Source organism: Xenia sp. Carnegie-2017, unplaced genomic scaffold, assembly GCF_021976095.1.
Source record: "Xenia sp. Carnegie-2017 unplaced genomic scaffold, XeniaSp_v1 HiC_scaffold_14, whole genome shotgun sequence".
Lineage (NCBI taxonomy): Eukaryota > Metazoa > Cnidaria > Anthozoa > Malacalcyonacea > Xeniidae > Xenia > Xenia sp. Carnegie-2017.
Window position 1 is genome coordinate 6982730 of NW_025813447.1, and position 24742 is coordinate 7007471.

General features: G+C 33.1%; 1 protein-coding gene and 1 long non-coding RNA gene across 3 annotated transcripts; both read right to left on the bottom strand.

The window, feature by feature from the left end:
• Window positions 1–5669: 5669 nt before the first annotated feature.
• LOC124435042 (SWI5-dependent HO expression protein 3-like) lies at window positions 5670–7460 on the bottom strand. Its single transcript, XM_046984991.1, has 2 exons — window positions 7359–7460; window positions 5670–6407 (listed from the first exon to the last, which is right to left on the bottom strand). The coding sequence occupies exon 2, from the start codon at window positions 6365–6367 to the stop codon at window positions 5888–5890; it is 480 nt and encodes a 159-aa protein (XP_046840947.1). The 5' UTR covers window positions 6368–6407; window positions 7359–7460; the 3' UTR covers window positions 5670–5887.
• A 5554-nt stretch (window positions 7461–13014) lies between these two features.
• LOC124434597 lies at window positions 13015–18104 on the bottom strand. 2 transcript variants are annotated; one of them, XR_006944837.1, is made up of 4 exons: window positions 18077–18104; window positions 14056–14142; window positions 13520–13655; window positions 13015–13446 (listed from the first exon to the last, which is right to left on the bottom strand). It is a non-coding gene; the product is annotated as an uncharacterized LOC124434597 (long non-coding RNA). The 2 variants fall into 2 exon arrangements; XR_006944838.1 differs by lacking the exon at window positions 18077–18104 and adding an exon at window positions 14229–14321.
• Between the last annotated feature and the right edge of the window lie 6638 nt (window positions 18105–24742).

Genomic DNA, 24742 nt, shown 5'->3' on the forward strand with positions numbered 1-24742 from the left:
ATAGTATTGCACTGCATGCTGCTATTTGAAATAAGAAGGGAAAACTTTCAAAATACCAGAAAACATATAACGTTTTTCTTAGGTAGTAAACGCCAGTGCAACACATGCAGTAATTGCATTTCAATATAGTATTAGTCCTGCAATTGATAATGGGCAAGAACGTCTGTATTGATTATCAAATACTTAAAGAATACTGCTCATATATATATTGAATGATGAATGCTCATCATGCAAGAATGGTGAGCAGCATGCTCATCTGAATGCTCATCGTGCATTATGGATGAGTTGTCGCATTTTCTTAAGTTGTTCTGTCAATGTCAATAAAAACATCATCATGACAAAAATAACATATAAATCAACATGAAACAAACTTAAGATGGTTTCAAGTAAAATGAGAATATGCAAAGCTACCATGATTGCACTTCACAATACATAAACGTATATAAATTTCACAGCATCATTAATTTCTGTTTGATTTTTCAGTGCATCATCAGAATTTTAGAAACAGAATTACTGAATTTAGTTGTTCAATTTTTCGATTGCAATTTAGCCATGTTGTTCATCTAATACAAAGAATATTTTACCATTGTTAGCCGTGGTGTTAGCGTAAGCATCTTGTACAGTGGTTGTGCAACATTATATTCCGTGAATCCGAAGAGAACAGTTGCAAGTCAAGAACAAAGGCTACTAAGTGCGTGCAAGCTTTTTCATTGAATGCATATATTTTTGTATTTGGTTGTCCTACAAGACTTTTGATGATTTTTCGACTCTTGTATACTTAAACTTAAACTGTAAAATGTCTAAGTCTTCAAACTATTACTGAAATCAAAAATGATTTGACATGTCACCCGATGGACGAGATTTTGTACCGACAAATCTGCAATTCAATGCCTCATTCTGCAATTTTATACCAATTATATTTATGGTGTTCAAGGATTCTAACCCAGAGGCCGAACTCTTAAATTCGAAATGCGCAAATTCAAAAATTCTCAACCATAAAAATGAATCTGAAGACAAAAACATCTGAATCATTGTCATCATTTGTCGGCCCCACATCACGGACACATTTTTGGCGAAACGAAATGGAAAGAAAACCAGCTAACCTGGTAAAAACCTTCCGAGCAAACATGAGTAACTTCGACTTTTCAGATGTTTAGACAAAACGAAAATTATAAAATAATTTTGGATTTCTTAAGTTTTCGACGGCTAATTCAGATAGTGTTATACTTTGGCAGCATCATGCACTGGTTTTGATGTATCCATTTATTAAATAGACATTTCAAAAGGAAACAAGTTTTTTAAAAAGCAAACTATTAAGGACATGTTAGTTCTCTTCTAGGAGCTTAATTGATCATTCCACATTTCCACTTGTCATTCAGTGCGCTGGTTTGCTTTTTTTAGGCAATCTTTAAAATGGGGCAGTCAGGTCAAGTTCTTTCAATGTTCTTCAAGAATGTTTCTGCGTAGATGCGTATGTAATACTGATGGCCAAGTTACCAGATAAGTCACTTTCCAGCTGAACGACAGCTTTTGATAAATTCATCACGTCATACTTGCCAACTGCATGCAGCATTTTGAAATTATTTTATGAATATCCCCTGATTTTTCTAAAGACTTACGAGTTTATGTTGCTTTCGTGTAGAATTAAAATTGTTTGAATCCTTACTGTTGATGTGGTAAATCTAATCACTAATCCCCATTTTAAAGAAGTTGATAAACGTTTTATTGTAATCATTTTTGTGATGATAACTCAGTCAAAATTTACGTCGAAAATCCTTTGCGACATCCACTTATCATTAAAACGCTAGGGAATCTAACAATTTCAAATGCAAAGGAACTTCGACGTAAGGGAAATGGTTCTGTATATATTAAACGATACGATACTCAAAGAAAGAAAAAAATGTCTTTTCACATTCAAAACAGTATATTACGCATGCAATTGCCTTGTGTTGTGTATGTCAAGCATTCTCTATTATAACATAATGAAATGAAGAAGAAATCTGAATAGTTGACAGCTCATCTACTCTTGTTTTCATCTCTTCACGTATTGTAGACTTGACTACCACAATCTTGGTAACACCAATGTGTACATCATATTTCCCGTATCTCCTTTCTGAATAACTTTCATTTTACTAACACGAAACAAACCAAATATGGCGCCACATCCAAGTGCAATCCAAAACCTACATTTTGTAACTTTCAGACGTTCAACATTGCAGAGTTTATCATCTTCTTTACATCGCCACGGTGCATCATTGCATTCTAACTAGCATTGCTGTTTATCAACAAACCCACACCAAAGTTATGGTACACTTTGTCCAGTATTCGTTACATTCACATAAGTATTGCCATGTCACTATATCTCCGACTAAATACTGCTGTCAATATTACCCATCCTAAAAAGACGTTCGACTTCGATATAGGAGTAGATTTCATGTATTGAACTTTGAAGTATAATATAAACAAAAAACAGAAAGCATCGCTAATACCTTCCATCCAACGTACGTGAGGAGCCACATCAATAAAATGTTTACAGTAGAATTGATTCGGATTAAATGTAGCTGACCACACACGTAACAGCGGGGCCCTTCGCTGTTACATACATGAACAACTGCATTTGCAAGGAATCCAAACTACAGACAAACATTTTATTGGTCATAAAGATTCGTCTTTTCGATGATGAACTTAATTCAACCAAAATTTTCCTCAAACAAACATACAAGTTCCGAATTAAGCTTGACAGAACAATAAAACTGCATTACTAAGTGTATAACATGATTTTTTCATCTTGTATAATTTACCATTCCGTACGATCATTTTCAAACAGTTTGCAGAGAGAAGCAAATTTACTTAAATTTTACAACGGCTTACAGATATGACACAAACTTTATTCATAAAAACTAGCATCTTCGAAGCATAAAGATGAAACTATAATCAAGTAATACTTTCCGTTTGTCGACAAGGCTATCAAAATTTTCCAACCCGATTAGAACTTCGTAAATAGTATATATTTATACAATAAACAGCAAACACAGAAGTTCTGTAACAAATTCTTTTACAACAAGGATGGAAAAGATTGTTCTTCTTTCTTGAGATCGCAATCAGACCGATTTCGCAAAGTATATACCGTTCGTTTACACTTCGATTACCTCTTTAACCACTTTATCCTATACTTACATATATGTACTTTACCAGCATTTTTATACATGTTTATCATTCCTCATTTGAATTGATAAAATAGGCGATGCCCGATAATTGGATTCGTTGAATAGCATATATTGTAATACTACAAAAGGAATTCCACTGGGGCTAGACATACACAGGCACACAAACAGGATACATGGCTTAATATAGGAAACAAACTGTTTGGCTTCTAATATGGCGAAAATCTCTTTCTCCTTCGACTCCTTTTAGAATGGTTGCTTTCCACATATTCCCAGTGCAGTTGCTCGCTGAACAATCGATTTCAAGATCAGCATGCAGTTAATTCAAAAAACGTAAAATTAATTCATTCGACGATTGTATATTTGCAATGAAAATTTCAGGGTGTATAAAAATACCTATAGAATCATATTATTATCAAAATTTGAAAGCCAAATCACAAATGCTGGTCCCGCTGGTCCGTAAACATGCAAATTCGATTCAATTTCCTACAAGGCATATTTTAAAAATGTTCCAGTCATGTCAAATTTTCATGGGCTAAAAAACTTGTGTATATGTACGAGTATGGAAGCATGTAAATATGAAATGATAAACATATAGGTTTAATTTCTAAAGATCTCATTTTTATTTACCCTGTGTTATATGAGACTCCCCGAGGTACCTCATTAAAGTTTTGGCTATATTTATTTAAATAAATTTTATATGGCTCTTCTAAAAAATTTAAGTGAAAAGCTTATTGAGAATAAGCTCACTCATGAAGGATATAAATGAAGGACAATTAATTTATTTAAATCTTCATACTTAATGAATCGGCTCCATAGAATTTCCCGCAAAACGGAGGGTTTTAAAATTTAAGAAAATCAATTTCTTTGATTGTTTCTTTGATTGAATGCAGCAATAGCTTTCAATGAGTCATGGGAATTTTAAAATATTGACAAAGCTGGTTTTTGAAATTGTATTGACCCATCCCAACATCTTTCTTTCATAAATTTGATTTCTTCGTTAAGTTATCGTCACCGTAAATATGATTATTACATAACTCAACCAACAATACTCGAGTGCATGTGATTTTCCTAGTGTTTAGAAAAAAACAAAAATAATAGCAGTCAAAAAATACTCCAATAATAAACACCTATAAGGGTCTGAAATCAGCCCACGTGTCCAAAAAAGAAGGGCAAACACATTTGGGCCTTTTTTTAACAATACAATACAATCATCTTTATCGCCATCATCTCTAAAGTTCATCTTCTGACAGTGTGCAAACATTACACATTAACCTTTCTTGATTTTTGTACTGCAAACTCCTTAATGATAACAGATAGATCCAAGTCACGCATGACATCAGATTATATGGTCATGATTGCTAAATTGGCCTGGTATTGAACCATCGACGTGCCCAGTGACCATCACTACAAGATAAATTTGCAAGGCAGTCTCGACGTTGGAAAAAGTAGTCTGCTAGCATTTGGACATGATAAACCTGAGCAGGAAGTGCTTGCTGCCAATGTCGTCTGGTTTGTCATGTTCGAAGAATTTGGCAACTGCAACATACCGATATAACTCGCCCTCAAGGACGTTATTAAAATCATCACGGATTCAGGATAGGCAAGTACGAGTTTTTAGCGTGATTCTTTTGAATTCTTCTGGGGACATCTCTGATAGGTGACAGAAAAAGTTAAAACGTGCTGAAATAACCTGGTAGGCTAACAGGCATTAATCAAGGAATGTGATAGATTTATCAAAAACTGACAGGAAACTTTCCAAATTCCAAAAGTAAAAGTAAAAGTAAAAGTAAAAGTAACGATAAAGATAAATTTTCCACACCTTTAAGAACCCGGTGGTCACATGGCCATAGTCCCTGGAACTGTTCTTTGTTTAGAGCTAGTATTATTGTTAGCATGAGCTCCGTTTTCGTCGCTTGTATCATAAGTTACACTTATTAAAACTAAATCAAGAGTTGACTAAGTTTTAGTGACAACGCCAAAGTTTTCAATAGTTTGAACATTGTTAACATGATACAATATAACATAAAGTATTTCATTTGTTTAAGTTAATGTTAATTTAGTTCATTAGATATAGATCAGTGGACACGTGACAATCGAACGATTTTAGATACATCTGGTGTGTATATATATTTTTGTTGTTCTTAGGGCCTGTTCATATGAGACGGGCCAGACCGCCAAAGCCAGGCTAGCCAGTTTGCCGGGCCATTTTGTATTCGCATTCATATGGCAAAATCCCGCTTCCTTCAAGCGATCTGCAGTTTTAAGTTTTAACCTACTTTAAATAAAGTAGGTTAAAACTTACTCTATTTTTATTTATTTATTTTTGACTCTGAAGATGACTACCGCTAAGGTTGTCGAAACGTCAGTCAACAACAACAAAAACAGTCCTTCTCAGGACTATACCAACCTTGACGATCTACATTTACAAACATCTACTTTAAATAGTTAATAAAGTTGAACCATGAATAATTCTTTATAGAACTCAATAAAGAACACGAGACCTACTGTGTATAGCTATTCCTTAATTTATTTTTATACAAATTATTACAAGTGTAAATGAAGTTATTAAACTAAGCAATGTTTATATCTACGAGTAAAATTACAATTACCAGCATAACTAGACATATTTGTAAAAACATTACATCGTAAATGATGCTATAGACGGATATCAAGTGCTTTTTAGAAGTTAAGTAACATAGGTTTGGTGTCTAAAATCTGCTTTAAAAAGTTTGAATAAATTGTTCTCGCTTGATTTTTTCATTGCCTGCCAACGTTAGGTTAATTTTCGCGTTTAATTTTTCATTGTCTGCACTCAAGTCGTTAATTTGCTTTTGCATATTTTCTAATCTTTGCGTAAGTTTGTTATTCTCTGCCTTCAATTGGTCATTGTCTGCCTTCAATTCGTTATATTGCCTTTGGATATCTTTTACATTTTGCCTAATTTCCTTATTTTCTGCCTTCAATTCGTTATTGCTTGTAGTCAATTCGTCAATTCTTGCATTGAATTTTTTCTCTCCTTGAACGATTTCTTTAAGCAATTCTTTAATCTCTGACGATTGCTCGTCTAACAATTCATACATTTTCTGTATTTCAGGTACCGAGTTATTCAAATCGGTTTTAAATTTGACATTAAAAACTTCTTTCTTGAGATTGCCCACATTGTCGACAAGACCATATACGCGCCTTTCAATGTTTTCCATGTATCGATTGAATGACTAAACTTTATAGCTGTTTCCTTGTCTGCAAATGGTTGAAATGATTTGTTAGCAATTTATGTTAAGTCTTGACAATCTTAAAAATTGTTATCCTTATTGTTTATCCTATATTATTATACGATATACACAAAACCAAAATGTCATTTGTTCAAGTTTTATGGCAATTAAGGGCTCATATCATCTTCCTTAAAGATATATTATATATAGATTGACCTTTAAGAAAAAACAAACTCAATTTGATTTAGATGACATTTAATATTTTCTTATTTGAAAATTGCCATTTATATATACACAGTTAAATATAATAATACTGAACAGAACTGTAATTACTTGCGCAAAGTTTGCCAGCATGTGTGGCTCAAAGAGTTGATTGGAAAAACTACACATTATGATTTTTTTCGAAATGTCTTTGCCGCTCTTTAGAATTTTCTCCTCTATTAAAACGACCTTACGAGAAAACAGGCACCAACATGGAGACCCGTTTAATAAATTAAAGTCACGACACAGTATGCAATATCCATGACGCTCTACAGCGTGTTTTCACGAGCAGCGTTATGACGTTATCGTTGGATGTTTCTCAAAATTTATATCATATAACAAAGTCTTTTTAACGATACTAAATGCTCTGCTAGGAGCCTAGGACTATTTCTTTGACACGCTGTATCTTACAAGAAACTTTGGCATCATTTATATTATATGTAGCTCTAACTACTTGAAAAAATAAACTATTGATTCACTAATTTTCCTTGAATTTAATACTAACAATAACTGTCGGCAACTTCGGCAGTTTACAAGTGAGTTTCATCATAACATTGCCAAAGACATTGTATTGATACTACTCTTACAAATATTCATCACATACATAACATTCCTGAAGATGGCATCATGAGATGTTGAAACTTGTTTATTTTAAAAAAACTTGTCGTTTTTATTAATTTAACAAATACTTATGTACACCATTATTCTTATTACACACCTGTATCGACTGTAGATATACTATTGTTCACGCGAAAAACGTCTCTGGATACTTCTGCGAGTCTCTTCAAACTGACCTTTGGCAGTCTCAACTCAACAATTTATTTCGTACTCCTTCCCTAATTTACAATTAAAAGCCACAGCAGGTTCTAATTTTGCGTGGCATTTTAAGAAAATATTTAGTAACTCAGTCAGGCAATGATTGCCGGTGTTTCAAATATCACTGCGAATATCACTGCTGCTAGCAAGCAACCAACTAACTTTCACGACAAAATTCCATATACTCTATAAAATAGCAATAATTTTCGGTTCTGATTATAATAAAATCGAAAGTAATTTTCAAATTCCTACGACCCCCACTTTCTAAACTTATGGAAATTCCATAATTGTTTCAATTTGTTTGAATTCGGCTGCGTCAAAGTGCAGGAACACGAAGATGCTGGAAGACACGCGTCATCAATATGAAATGCTAAAGTAAAAAGCCTTTCACTTTTGATCGACACAGAATCGTCGGCAATATAGACAGTATGGTATTACCAAAATACTATGACAACAATAACCTTAAAAATAACACGATCTAACAAAAATTGCATGCAGTGTATAAACTTGCCTGTAGTTATACTGTCTGTTCAATACGTAAGTATACGGACGTATCGATTTGGAGCTTGAATTTGGTTGAAATAAGAGTAGTCTCAAACTGTTTTATAATGGCAAATTGTTAACAATGCATCGTCTCCATCTCGCAAAAATTGGTCATAATTTAACTCAAATTCTGTTGTTGAAATGCACAAGCTACAAAAAAACAGCGCGATATAATAAAGAAGTGCGAAGTACGGCTTAATACATAATTGAAAAATTAACAGCGATAGGAAAAAATTACATTGTTTTTAGTATTAAAGTACAAAGTAGGTTTGATTGTTCTGTTCAAGTTTAGTAGTGAAAGAGCAGTTTATTCTAAGTCCTATATATGTTGACTAATGAAAGTTAGGTAAAATATTGGCATGACAATCTTTCTTTAATCAAAAAGGTGTTACATCAAAAAAGTTTCCATATTTTTGTTAATTAAGTTGGAGCAATTTAAAAGACCGTATTTTCAATCACTGCAATGGAAAGGATGGCTACAACGGAGCCAACCATAACACAATCATGAATTTTATGTCAACTCATCGCATTTTCAAGTTTAGGAAATACGTTTTTTAAAACTGCATTATTCAAAATAATTGTTTGTAACTATCATATTTTTTCAAAACAGCATAAATGAAACTTTATCGAAATGGCATACTGAAATAGCTAACAGGCAACAGCAATTTAAGAAAGTATCTAATGAAAAGGCATATTTTAAATAGTTTCTTTTGAAATGGTATCGGTTAAAATAGAATGATCTGAAATGTATATGATCGAGAATAGATACCATAAGACCTACATTTGTCAGAGTTTTCGCTATTTCTAAGATGGATTTTGGTGTACTTATGTGTAACGGTTATAGTTCATCATTTTCCCGCATGTAATGTAAAACTATCAACAAAAATTGTTCCACGAGCAAATGTTTTTATTCATTCTACGTATAATTTACGCACATATTTATTTTCATGACAAGCCTCTGTCACTGGGAGTAAAGAAATTGCTCACGTGAGAAAGTCGTGATAACTTCGCAAATCTTATAAAAAAGATGCTGCTTGTTTCGACAAGAATGAAATTTATAGAAATGACTTCTTCAATTAGACGTGCCGTCGTAATCAAAAGGCAATAATGCACGTATATAAAATTACAACATTTTTGTGCTCCATTTTTAACGAATCAGCAGAAGTTTTGACATTTTTGTAGACACCTACTCTTTAAACTATTGAAATTTTCTTTAAAAAAGTTATTTTATCTTAATCCTTCAGCAATTAGAAAAATGCTTAAACACACACGTTGCCTTTGTGCAACAGAATAATTAGTTGATATAAATAACTTCTAGCTTCTATGTATTGTATTCAATTGTATGAAATGCACAAATATTCCTGCACGCAATCTTTCATGCTTTTGTGCCTTCAGCTAAAGCAAGTTGTACTTGGTGATACTTTGTAGAGTTACACTGGTATTAATTCAAACTAAGCACGGAGTAAATGCTTTACATGGTTGCAAAATTTATAAAAGTACATCATGTAATAAAAGTTGCAATTTCAACAAGTTGAGATTGGCATAAACATTCTTATAACACCCACCCTCAAAGATTATAAAAATTGTGTTGAACAGAAACATTTCACATTTTACCTAGAGCACTCATTCATAAGTCAAAACATCATAATGAACTGAAAAAGTCACATCTTCAAAATGTCGTTTTGCAAGTCATGTCGTGATGACGACTCATATAATATTTGATTCATTTAGCAACGCGGGGGACCAAAAACTGTCGTTCAACCAGAACTGGCAGAACACACACAAAAACAAATAACACTCAAGCAACAAAATAACACACAGGCAGCAAATATTTCCTTCATACCACTGACATTTTTCTTTTCCTATTCTCAGGTAGCTAAATAGATTATAAAAGAGAAGCCCAAATACAAATGCCGCAAAGCAGTTACAAAAAAAACGAACGATTTAAGTGCCTATATCTGAGTCAGGTAAATCACTTCCTTAGATAGTTAGTTCAATTATAAGAACATGTGAATTATCTTTGTATATAACTTAATATAGACACTTTACCAAGTGATCTTAAGGATGGGGCAAAGTTGCTTGAATAATGAAACTTAGCAAAACTTTCAACTATTATCTGCGCAATAACGAATAAACAATGAACGCGAAACATCGGAATCTTTAAAAAATGAAGACATTATAAAATACGATTGCTACGTTTATAGACTACATCTGAACCATTAACAGAAATTCAATGCCTTTACCACAATATGAACGTTATATATGTGTACGTAGTGAAGAACTATGATACATTATTCGATGCAAAAATTATTTCAAGTCTCTTAGATGACTTTGTCTGACTCTGACTTTGACACAATAACTATTTGATAATTGATATTTAACATAAGTTTCATTAACCTTGAAAGGCATCAAATCTACAGGGTGTATCAAAAAAGAAAACCTTTAGAAATTTATGTATTGCGATAATTACTTTATCTATCACTATACTAAGCTCAGGGGGCATAAACTATTGTGAGCTACGTGCACATATGATATATATATATATATTTACTATAGTACGAAAGCTTTTCTGCTCATGAGAGTTCAACATAACTCTTAATCACAAAATATCCACAGTAATGCACCAGTGAGATTTGCGCAGTGATCAGGCTTGGAATTTTTTACAATAGGTTAATTTCTAACACACAGTTCTGTACAGTGTATTTGAAAATAGCGAATTTAAGGCCTAGTTCAAACGTCAAACTTTACATGAAGCGAATGCATTTAGAACAATAGTGAGGAAGTTCATATCATTTTCTTTTGTCATTAATGAGTTCGACGCTTGTTAAGTTCGACGTTTGAAACAGGCCTAATATAGAAAAGAAGTAGAAACGACATCTCTTCGCAAAATCAATCCTTAAACATCACACTTATGGCTTCAAAAGAGTGCTTCATCGAATGGATTTGAAGTACAAATGTTTATATGTTTGGTGACGTGGAATGCGGAACATTGATTAAACGAAACAGGGTAATTACATGCAAAAAACCGAGACGCAGTTCCTTAAGAATGACAATAAAGTTTTCACAATTAGAGTGTGTTTTACAGCAGTTTAATAAGTATGACCACGACTTAAAGGGGAACTCCACTATCCCATTAACTTTGCTTTAAAACTTTGTCTGTCCCGTGAAAATAAATATGCAGCACTTTTTCGTGTTCATCAGACGGCCATTCGGGCTCAAACTGATATGGCCAAATATTGTTTGTTGGACTGCCTTCCATTTCACTATCGATTGGTGAATTAGGTCGAGGTTCTTCCAAAAAAGCCATTATAAGCGATTGTTTTGTTTTTTTTTGTGCTGGGCAGTGCGTTATTATTTTACTTTGTTGTAAACTCAACTCCAAATCTGTTTGACGATATAACGTCAAATAATTTCCGCTGACGCATTCTGTGCCCACGCTACTGACGCATTCTGTGCCCACGCTACAAAACAGCTCATATTGCGCACTTAAAGACGCGATTTTGTCAAAAATAAAATAGCTGATGTCAAAATTTCAAAATATAGTAACTTTTGCATAAAGATGAAACTTTTAACACCAACATTATGTGAGTGTGGAGTTCCCCTTCAAACGTTGCTACATTGAATTAGCCAAGGTCACAAATTTACAACAAAAAAGTTTGTCGTCAACTAATGAAATTTCAGCAATTTTTCAGAGCAATCTGCGTTTTTTTTTGTGTGAGAGTTTCACTTAAATAGGTAATAAGGATTTACCTTTCTATGTTCCCTTCAATACATGATATAATAATTAATATAATGAACATTCTAATGTGCTATGCCACAACATGGTAGCTAGAAAATAAATTCAAAATATGTACTTGCTCAAAAATTAAAGTTAAAATCACATTATCACACGCATTCAATGTTTGTGACAGCTAAACGATGCCCTACTCAAGCAACACCTCATAAATTGATATGAACCGGTCACCTTACATAAGTACAATCGTGAATACAACGCAATCATATGAAATCACTCACCCTGTACATCAGACCTAACAGTAAATTCATAAGCTTTTCTTGAGCGTCATGATATAAACACTCTAATGGATTGATATGAGTTGGAGATAAATATAAAATTGAAGACGATGGAGATAAATATTAAATTTACCTCTAGCAAAATAATGTTGCTTGGCGCAAATATTGACAAGCTGAGATTCAAAGTAGATAATTTTTAATTTAAAATTTTATCAAAGAAGAGGACACAAATTATACATAGCTGTTTTTCTCGAAGGCTAAATGATATTTCACTTTATTAAAGTCTTAACACCAAATGAGATATGGTTGTGTTGGTTGTGTTCTTTTAAATTGTCATATCCATCTGTAACATTTCCAAAATAAACGAGCTTTATATTCGGAATAAACAGTCATTCAAAGGGATACTACACAACCATGCGAGAACAACCCGGTGAAACAAGTCTGTTTGTACCAGCCCACACTTCTAAGTCTGGTTTGCAGCAACCCCTAAGGAGGCTTAGAAAATGGCCAAAAAAACCTCGGCCAATCAGCATCCAGTATTTTGATGCTCTATATCTCATAGTGCCTAACATTCATAAAGTGCTATAAATCTCAAATAATATAAGTAGATGGAGTGAAAACAATGGAGAACAATAGTTCATTGGTATTCTCCAAATCTCATTAGTTTTCTCTACATTGAGAATACTAATTTGGATATTGTGTTGTTATTATTTAACTCCTTGTTATAGTATTGCCTATGTATAAAACACTAATGAGGTTAAATAAACACGTTATTCTATCTAAGGCCCGTTTCAAACGTCGCATTTTACATGCGCCGAATGCATTTAAAACAAAAGAAAATGGGAGAAAATTGCTCAATATCTTTTGCTTTAAATGCAGTCGGCTCATGTAAAATGCGACGTTTGAAACAGGCCTAATGCTTGGAACTCTGAATCCCATAGAACACACGAGATCATGCTCTAATCTTTACGTAAACGTACTTGAAATAAGTTTAACGCTTGAAATTTGCAATTACAAGAGCCGCATTTCGTATGTAATTTCTTTGGGCATCATTTACAGCAAAATCATGCAAATTATAAACGCTGACTGATTTCAAAGATGAGCAGTTTTTTTAGAAAACCTGTTTTTGTCTCAAAAAAAAGCCGGAACACGCACATTTATGCATGCACATCTAACTAAAATTTGTGGCATATTTAAATAATATTTTGATGCAATTAACGGAAATTATTTCCGTGCATTAACAAGTCTTTGGGTCATTATTTGTCGTTCCCAGTGCTCGAGTATGTTCTTCAGGATCTTCCTCAGAAGAAATTTATGGATCAATGAAACTCATCCTCATAAAAAAATATTCTCCTTCGTTAAACAGTACGTCGGCTTCATCTTTAGTCATTGCAGGTACAGCTGCTTAATTCTTTGAGATATCTGCATGGCACCTGCTTAAAAATTAAAAGTGCATTACCTAGTCAGTTTTAGTGTAACGAAATCATGTTACAACAAGAAATAACTCACCAACCCGTAACAATATAATACTATTGTCACCAAGATTAATTTGAGATAACTTAACATTCCGTAAATAGAAGGGCAGTGCCGACGCTGCTCTTGTATGAAGGGGCCTGTCTGCTTTCTTTTTAGAGTTTTTGTGATGCTTTTGCAAATGGAAATGAAAATGGAGACAATGCAATGAGTATCAATACAATGAATAAACAACTGGACCAAACAGGATTACTTTGCTCACCTTTAATATCATTTTAAACTAGCAATAAACTTAAAAAGGATGTTCAAATTCACAAAAATCTTTTGCTGTATTCAATACTTAATTGACAAATTATTGTCCTATAATACTATAAATTTACTATTTTTCATATATAAAAAAACAATTTGAAAAAATATTTGAAAAAGTAATAAGTGAATGCCAAGAAATACCAGGCAACGCAAGCGACCCAGCATGGCATTGTCAAAGCAACCTGAGCCTAACAATGGTTATCATTTTCCCAGCAAATGATAACATTATAACGCAAGACCGTAAAAATGTTGATAAGACTTACCTAAACTATTACCGAGTCTATAATCCTGATATTATCTTGTCGTCCAGCATCTTTATCACTTTTTCAACGGAAATGGACATCGTTACACTGAAAAACATTTTAGGTGTCATCGATAATTTTCCCATCATATTTTAAAAGACTCCAAAACATCGTCAATCTGAGTTGAAACACACCTGCAAGTATGCATACAATGCAACGTGGCAAAAAAGTTTGACATACTGCAGACAGTCAACTACATCCCTTCTTAAATTGTTTATTTTCTCCTTCTGTAATTTACATAACGTTCAAATTTTTTTCGTTACAATCTAATCATTCTAATGTATAGAATTATGCCATTCTACAGTCAGTTTATTTTCTACAGTCATTAAAAAACTGACTACGTGGAAATACATTACATCAAACCCATGTAATATCTGCCTCATTTTTGGAAAACAAAACATCTCTGGAATTTTACGCATTGAAGGCAAATGTGTTTTGGGAAAGTCTTTGCCTGGTTCGTTCAAAATCTAGTTCTACTATACGTATAGGTTTTTCCATACTTAGCTGTAGCTAAAACCTAATCAGAAATACTAGTTTTTAAACGTAAAGATGTGAAGAATAAGATTATGTAATTTATATAAGAAGCCATATAGCTATACGCTATACTAGACGACGCAATTTATTTAAATACATGCGTGGTTTTTGTTTATTTCAAAATGTCTTCATTTCTCCATGTTAAGACAAGTCCATCACTTACACATGATTTTCAGAACATATATAAAGGGCTTTTCAGTGATAAGAGTAAAACGTATTTGGACAAAACTAAAACTAAAATATGTTTTCAAAGGAATAAAAATTTATATTAATAATGCTGTCAGTAAGTGCTGCCACTCTGTGTATGCACATTTCACCTACCAAAACTTTATTTTCCCCTTACCTCCCTCTACGACGATTTTCCTTATTTCCCCAACTTTTCTTCTACACAGCAACATTTCCCCGTATTATATACCTACGTCGGGTCAGACCATTGAATTTTTTAGTCCGTTTGAAAAAATGCATACAAAAAAAGATTCATTGAAAACTAACAACATCTAGACGACAAAGTTAGTAATTCGGCGTAGGAAGTAATGACATGCAGGTGGCGCAAATGACACACTGAGTTTCTATTTACTTCACCATCTTTTACATTCTTTTAGGAAAATCAACAACAATCAAGAACAAGTACATGCTTAAAGCTCAAAGTAGCTAATCAGATTATTGGACTTTGACGTTCTAGCACCTATATCTTACAATTCTGTTATACTTGATACCAAACTAGACAAAATTTAGAATTACAAGCCATTACCTCAGTAAAAACAGGCCCCGTTCGTTTCGTGTGCAAAAAAATATGTTTGTCTTAAATTTGAGAAATTCAATAAGTTTATATTAAAAAAAGCTTTATAAAAAACAATTTATTCATGGAAAAAGTCGCCATTCTCTTTCTTTGTTAATATTTCGATATATGGCGCTGCTTAGTTAGCTTTCATGAAAAACTTTGCATAAATTTGGCTTCATTCTTAATTTGTTTTTAAGTTTTGACAAGCAGACCTCAAAAGTTAAACATGCCTTAGCACCATAATTTTCACACATCTAGCGACCTATATTTGCGCACACTTTGCCAATAGGGGGTATCTACAAGAATTCTTAATTTAGTTGAATATATATTGTCCATCATCTTATATATGATTTAAATATGTTAACTATACAAGTACAAGTTTATTAGAAGTTTAACACTGAAAGAAAAAAGACGTGCTCAATTTAATAATGATTTGAAAAAGTGCTGATTGAAAAACAAATGGTTGGTTTATATTGTGGAACGGAGAAGAACTCGTAAGGTATTTTTACCCAAATTGTACTTTAATTAATACAAGTGAAAATGTTTTTCACGACGAATGGTTTTAGATAGCAAGTCTGAAAATAGAGTAAAATGTTTAATTTTCTAGAATTTTTTTCAGGAAGAAATTTTTGATTGAGAAGACAAAAAGAAATACGATACAAGAAAAGCTTCCCTTGAGCTCTCTGAAATGCTATAGACACGGCTTTTCTAGCTACTACTACCATAACACACTTCCTCAACTTATATCGAGTATAAATCTTGTACGTAGTAGCGATAAAATTAGTTACATAAAAATTCAAACATAGCTACATAAGTGTACAAAAAGTACATGCAGCATAGCTTTAGTTGTCATCAAGGGATAAACGTTTTTATAAATACGTCATAAAAATAATTTCATTACCTTTGTCTGTTTTTCGTTCCTACGGATGCTCAAATGATAGTGTTATTAGCTAACTGGGGCTTTTTGTGCGTTTATGGAAGATTTAATTGTAGCTATTTCCCAAGTCCTGATTGGCAGCAAATAGTGAGTGTTTAATTTCAATTTTAATTTTAATATTAATTTTAATTTCCTGCTGTGAAACCATAGAAATATTATAGTGTGATAAATACAGGCACTTGTGGTTTAAGAAAAAAATTTTAAATTATTTTCAATTTCTACTCTCATGGAGTCAAAATTGCTCGTGCACTGTATCAGACTTTTCTGCTCAGTTTAAAAGATTTCTAAGACCAGCATTTTATCTACTTGTAAAAACTTGCATACGTAAACTATTTTATTCCTCAAACATTACGTCATCACATATATTGCGTAGATTCATATACGATGTTTTATTTAATTCTAAGAGCACAATAAATTTGGGGGAAACTAAGAAATTTGGCCAATATTATAAGCAAAAATTTTAATAAATCTTTATTCTTTAAATGATATATTAAGAGACATTTAACTTTTCTTAAAATGTTTGTCATTCGAAACGTTGCAACACGCAACAGATATTAAGTTAAAAGCGTTTTCCTTTGTTAGGTTAGTGTATACAACAAATAACGAAAATATAAAAGTATATTACATGGCTGAGACAAATGGAACACGTCGATTGGTTTAATTTTGGTGAAGAGTAAGTCATCTCTAAGAAAGTCATCTCTTGAAAATCATAGTATTTAAAAAGGAAAGGGGTATGCAGTGAAAGCTGGTTTTCGCCGTACAGGGGTTGATGGCTGGAGGGATGGTCTGAAGATTGAAAAGTTGAGCAAATTTTCAACGTTGGTCGGGCCATTGTGTTATGGGGGAACCGGAAAATGTTTACTGCACCCCCTGAAATGTTAACCACTGTACGCCTATGCGTCCGGTGACGACGAAAAGCACTACTAGAGTGAGCTTTGCTCATCGTGCAGAAACAAATGACTCAAATATTGCGTTTAGATGCGAAGACATAAACGCAGAACAAAAAAAACAAGAATACTTTTGAAGTTTTGAATTGTAAAATTGTGAATTGCAGTTTACTTTAGCCTTAAACTTAAAGTGATATGTTTTGATATAGAATATACTTAGAGCTAGAACAGAGGCCTCAATGACATTTTTTCACATCTCAATTAGACGCTACACATAAAGCTCTCTTTAATATTCTCACAAAAATTTCACACAAATGAAACGACGGTAATTGTTTTCGGCAAAAATTCCCTTGGGAAAAGAGTTCGGGTAATTGTAAACAGCAACGAAATAGTCAATTATTTTCAATTCTTTTTCAAACACTACAACAGAGATTAACGCATTCAAAGTTTAAACATGCTTTAATCGCAATTGGAACAGAATATAGTCTTATCAAAAATGTTATCAAGATAGTAAAAACAAAACCGCACAACTCTTTGATGTAAAAACAGTGATACAGTGTCGCAATATTGTCAAAGTTGCATGTATTCTGTTTATACGAAAGAAAACACGCATTCCATTTTTAATTGACATTGTGAAGGACGTAAAATTTATTCTTTACAAAACCTTTGAAACATAAATTGCTGAACACATAAGATTTAGCCAAAAATTGTTATAAAGGTTTATGAATGAGCGCTCAACAGTTAAATGTGAAACGTTAAACATACATCACTTGAAATGTGCGTATCTATTTTATACTTCACTAGTATAAAAATACACAATATCATTTAATACAAAGCATTTACCTGTTATCTGTAACTAGATCGATGTCGCTGATACCAGTACTAAAATGACAGCTGTACTACTTTGAAAGTTTTAATCACGAGTATTGTCATGAATAATAAATGTAATAAATTAGCTGTAATACCCTGAAAGTGCTTGTTATATTATATTTCTACAAGCATTACTTCATCATATAGAGGCTCCTTCCACATTTTCTATTTACTTTGCTATCTTTTGCATTCATTTAGGAAAATCAACAAGAACCAAGAACAAGTACATGCTTAAAGCTCAAAGTAACTTATCAAATTATTGGAATTTGATTTATGATGCGACTAGTTATATAATATTTGAAAGAATTTATTATCTATCTATATTCATGCTTAAATGGTAGTGAGAGAAATTGGATTGTTGCTCTTAGCATTTTTTGACGTTCTGACCATGCACCTACATCTTACAATTCTGTTAGACATGTTGTCAAACTCGACAAAATTTAGAATTATATAAGCCATTATCTCAGTAAAAAGAATGCCCCATTAGTTTCGTGCGCGCAAAAATATGTTTGTCTTAAGCTTGAGAAAGAATTCCTTTTGTAACACAAGAAGGACAAAATTCAATAAGGCTAAAAGCTGCATAAAGAAACAAGTTGTTCATTGAAAAAGACGACAATTTCTTTATTTGTTGACATTTCCATAACGCTGCTCATTTAATTTTCATGAGTAACTTTACATAAATTTTGTGCCATTCTTCAAGATTTTTTTAAGCTTTGACATGCAGACCTTAAAAGGTTGACATACACTATACCGCGACTATTACACAGCTTAGATCTATATTGTAGTACATTTTGTCAACATGGGAGGTCTCCTACATTACCTGAAATAAGAAATTGAGCACGTATGAACAAGTAGTTCGAGAATTCTTAATTTAGATGAATATTTTCCAACATTATGTACTCAAAGATGTGAGCCCTAGCATCGATCGAAAGGATGAACAAGTACAAGTTTAATTTAAATATAACACTGGAAAAATAGACCATTTCTCAATTTTAGAAAAACTTACATCATTTAGCTACTCTGTTTTTACTGATGCTTGACATTTGTCCTAATTGTTTGCATATGTTGCTTAAAAAAACAATGGGAAGAAACAACAGCTTTTATTTTATCCATTTCTTCGAATCTAAACTTCTATTAGGCTTTTTCAGACATTATTTGATTCTCTTTCTAAGAAATATATAGACGGGATACATCTACGTTCATTACATAAATAACCAGTCTAATAAAAGAGAGTTTAAGATAGGCTACAACCTTATTTTCAAATCTGCGTTTTATAACTATTTGACTTTGGGTTATCTGATACAAAATTAAACACAACTGTATTAACAAAATTACCAAGTCATCTTTCCTCTAATCAATAACCCCTGTGTGCACGGAGCTTGAGCTAGGATAGTGCATAACTTAAACAAATTTCTTTGCATTTTCATCTGCTTATAACTATTTGTTGAATTAAGAAAAAACCTTAAGTCAAGTCAAGGTTTATAAGATTGTATGAGCAGAACGTCTAGGTTAATAGAATCCTGAGAAGTAGCTACTGTTTGTGTTGATGTTGATTTCTCTAGATTTAACGATACTCCCGTGTTCAAAACATTCACTCAACGTTTATATGTTTCTTATATCATCTCAATAAGGACATTTTCATTGCAATTTTGACTTGTGTTGACGTGGTAAATAATGGCTTGTTTCACCTGCTGAGAGTCACGCAAACCGCATATTAAAATGCACAGTTCTACTAATGAAAAGAAAATTTTAAAACAATATTGGCAGAAGACATTTACGTTTATGTTTATTGATGACATTATTTCAAAACTTTAACAATTTAACGCAAATGCAGAAAAAGGTAAAAATCAGATGACAAAGTTGCTAGACCATTTTCTTTTTAGAAAAATTTCGTGACTAAATTTGCTGTGTAGACAACTTGTAAAGAGGAAGAGATTTTTTCACACAGCGGAGATTATAAATTTGGATCGAACAGTTTTACATTTTAAAACTTCCAATTGATGTTTTGAGGAAGGCATATATTTCACAAGAGAATTAAGAAGCTAAATAAGAGTTACAACATACTATGTTCTCTGTTTGAACTGAATTTTGCCACAGTTAAAAGTCCTTCAATGTATAATAAGAAGAATTCATATGTTGTTTGGTGTCATTGAAAGCAATTGTAGCTAGTTGTACAAAAGCAGTTGTAGTTCAAGTAACAAACAATTGTAGCATAAGAGCAACAAATTTTTTTCTTCTAACAATCGATAAAATTGCTAAAAGCACTGTTTCCTGTATGCAAAATCAAATGACGTATACATGGAAATTTCTAATTTTCCTACACAGTAAGTCCAAAAAATTCTGTGCTAACAAAACTAACAAAATGTCATCTCTAAATTTTGCATCTATAGTTCTTACTTCAAAGCTCTGGCAATGAACAACTCCGACCAGCACTTTTAGATGACATATATTCAAAAATTTTCTGATCATTTACACACCCATGTTAGCTAGCTACAAAGTTTTCAATAGTTTCTTAGCAACGAAAGTGTTTTCGATTCACTAAATTCATTAGTAGAAGCAAATAGTAATAAACTGCATGCTGCTATTTAAAATAAGATGGGGAAACTTTCATAAATACCAGAAAACATATTACGTTTTTCTTAGGTAGTAAGCACCATTGCAACACAAGCAGTAATTGCATTTCAATACAGTATGAGTCACGCAATTGATAATGGGGAAGAACGTCTGTATTGATTATCAAATACTAAAGAACACTGCTTATATATATGTATTGCATGATGAGCTTTCATATAGGTTAGCAGCATGCTTATCTCAGTCCTCATCGTGCATTATAGATAAGTTGTCGCATTTTCTTAAGCTGTTCTGTCAATGTCAATAATGACATCATCATGGTAAAAACTAGCATATAAATCAACATGAAACAAACTTAAGATGCTTTTAAAAAATTGAGAATATGCAAAGCTACCTTGATCTCTCTTCACATTACACATACATATATAAATTTCACAGCATCATTAATTTCTGTAGAAAATTTTCGCTTTTTCAGTGCGTCAACTATGCACCATATATTCTCTTACTTGTTGTTGAAACAGAATTACTGAATTTAGTTGTTCCTTTTTTTAATTGCAACTTAGCCTTGTTGTCCATCTAATACCAAAGAATATTTTATCATTGTCAGCCGTGGTTTTAGCGTACGCATCTGCTGAAGTGGTTGTGCAACATTATATTCGGTGAATCCGAAGAGAACAGTTGCAAGTCAAGAACAAAGGCTTCTAAGTGTAAGCTTTTTCATCGAATGCATATATCATATATTTTTGTAATTGGTTGTCCACTTATACTTGAACAGCAAATTATCAAACGATTACTGAAATCAAAAAACTGTTTGCTAATGACATGTCACCCGATGGACGAGATTTTGTACCGACAAGTTTACAAATCAACACCTCATTCTGCAATTTTATACCAATTGCAATGTTTTGGGATTCTAACCTAGAGGCCGAACTCTTAAATTCGAAATGCTCAAATTCAAAAATTCTCAACCATAAAATTGAATCTGAACACAAAAACATCTGAATCATTTTCATCAACTGTCGGCCCCATATCACGGACACATTTTTTGCAAAACGAAATGGAAGGAAAACCAGCGAACCTGGTAAAAAACCTTCCAAGCAAACAAAGAGTAGTTTCGATTTTTCAGATGTTTATACAATATGAAAATTATAAAACAATTTTGGATTTTTTAAGTTTTCGACGTCTAATGCAGATAGTCTTATACTTCGGCAGCATCATGCACTGGTTTTGATATATCCATTTATTAAATTGACATTTCAAAAGAAAACAAGTTTTTTAAAAAACAAACTATTAAGAATATGTTAGTTCTCTTCTAGGAGGTTAATTGATCATTCCACATTTTCACTTATCATTCAGTGCACTGGTTTGCTTTTTTTAAGCAATCTTTACAATGGGGCAGTCAGGTCAGATTTTAACTTACTTAAAAATGCAACCTAGGCATGCGCTATGTGCTTCACTCAGCTCAATATTAAAATTTTAAAATACGAAATCTTGTACACCTAATTAAAAACTGCAACCTAAGTATATGCAGTTTGAATCACTGTGGTCAACGTTATAGCTGTAAAATGTTAAATCTTGTAACAATATCTCTCTATGCACATGATAAAACTGTGAAGTGAATAAGGCTCCAATCCATCAAAGCAACATATTTGGTAAAGTCAAAATGTGTTCTCTTTATTGGCTTTTTGCAGCACTTTTTAGTCTTCTTGAAACGATGTTTTCAAGTTCTTTCAATGTCATCAGGAAATCCATTTAGCTACCATGTAGATCGAGCTTCAAGTATGTTTCTGCGTGGATGCGTGTGTAATACCGATGGCCAAGTTACCAGAAGAGTCACTTTTCAGCTGAACGACAGCTTTTGATAAATTCATTATGTCATACTTGCCAACTCCATGCAGCATTTTGAAGTTAATTTATGAAAAAGAACTGATTTTTCTAAAAACTTGCGAGTTAATGTTGCTTTCATGTAGAGTTAAAAATGTTTGAATCCCTACTGCTGATGTGTAAAATCCAATCACTAACTCCCCATTTTAAAGAAGTGGATAATCGTTTTTACTGTAATAATTTTGGCGATGATAACTCTGTCGAAATTTACGTCGAAGTTCCTTTGCAACATGCACTTATTGTTTAAACCCTAGGGGATCTAACAATTTCAAATGCAAAGAAACTTAGACGTAAAGGAAATGGTTTGCATTTAGGAAACGATACGATACTCAATGAAAGAAAAAAACGTCTTTTCACATTCAAAACAGTATTACGTATGCAATTGCCTTGTGTTGTGTATGTCAAGCATTCTCTATTATAAAATAATCAACGATAAACCTGAATAGTTGACAACTCATCAACTCTTGTTTTCTTCTCGGATAACACTCTTCACGTATCGTAGTCTTGACTACCACAATCTTGGTAACACCAATGTGTACATCATATTTCCCGTATCTCCTCTCTGAATGACTTTCATTTTACGAACACGAGACAAACCAAATATGGCGTCATATCCAAGTGCAATCCAAAACCTACATTTTGTAACTTTCAGACGTTCAACATTGCATAGTTTATCATCTTCTTTACATCACCACGGTGCATCATTGCATTCTAAATAGCATTGCTGTTTATTAACAAACTCACACCAAGGTTATAGTACATTTTGTCCAGACTTTGCCATGTCACTATACATCCGAATAAATACTGCTGTAAATATTACCCAGGGGCCGCGGAAGTATCTCGAAAGTGGGGCACTGACCGAAAGGGCATGTGAGTTTGCAGCTTACTGTTTTAGTATATTACACATATGCATTGTTTCATGAATCATGATTAAGTTTCAAAGTCTGCAAAATATTGGTAGACATTCTTAGAATGCTATGGGTATTCTCTACTGCTCGGCTAGTATCTCTGAAGACGATGTAGAGTCAGAATCGCCGAGTTTTGGTTTGGAATGAGAATGAGGAGATAAACACATTGATGGAGTTTCTGTAGGTGACGGCAGTGTCAAAATAGACCTAGAGTCGATGTTTTGCTCTCTGCTGGAGCACTACTAAAACAACTCGTCAGTTTTCGCATCCTTTTAGCTGTTTCTACAAGCTCTTTTTCCTTTTCTCGTTTTTGCCTAGCAGCTCTAGATATGATGATTTTGATTAGAAGTGATTTAAACCGCAAAAATTTCAATTATTATGATTATGAATTGTCAACAGTTTTGTAGGACCAATGGCCTGAAAGACAATACGACGGGAGCAATGCGTTGCTGTAAAATTTATAGTCTCATGTGGATCATAAATTGCGACTTCTCATTGGTTAATTAAGTTACTGGGCGGACGTCTGCAAAGACAACCCCAATAGACAAACGCGATTTTTGATCCATCTGGGTACTCAAGATCAAAAACTAAACTATAGCTGATTTCGCATGATAATGAAAGACTTTGTTCTACTCTCGGGGCTACTTGTATCTAAGAAAAACTTCTTCAGTCCAATTTTACCTAAAACAAGGGCATTCCTATACCATGAAAAAGGGCACTTTCATTCCAGAAAAAGGGCACATTTTTCCCTGTTTCAAAAAGTGGGGGTGGCACTTGCCCCCAATGTCCCCCCGGTTCCGCGGCCTCTGATATTACCCATCCTAAAAAGACGTTCGACTACGATATAGAAATAGATTTCATGTTTTGAACTTTCAAGTATAAGATAAACACAAAACAGAAAGCATCGCTAATACCTTCCATCCATTTTGAGGAGCCACATCAATAAAATGTTTACAATAGAATTGATTCGGATTAAATGTAGCTGACCACACACGTAACAGCGGGGCCCTTCGCTGTTACATACACGAACAACTGCATTTGCAACGAATCCAAACAACAGACAAACATTTAATTGGTCATAAAGATTTGTCTTCTCGATGATGAACTTAATTCAACCAAAATTTTCCTAAAACAAACATACAAGTTCCGAATTAAGCTTGACAGAACAATAAAACTGCATTACTAAGTGTATAACATGATTTTTTCATCTTGTATAATTTACCATTCCGTACGATCATTTTCAAATAGTTCGCAGAGAGGAGCAAATTTAGTTAAA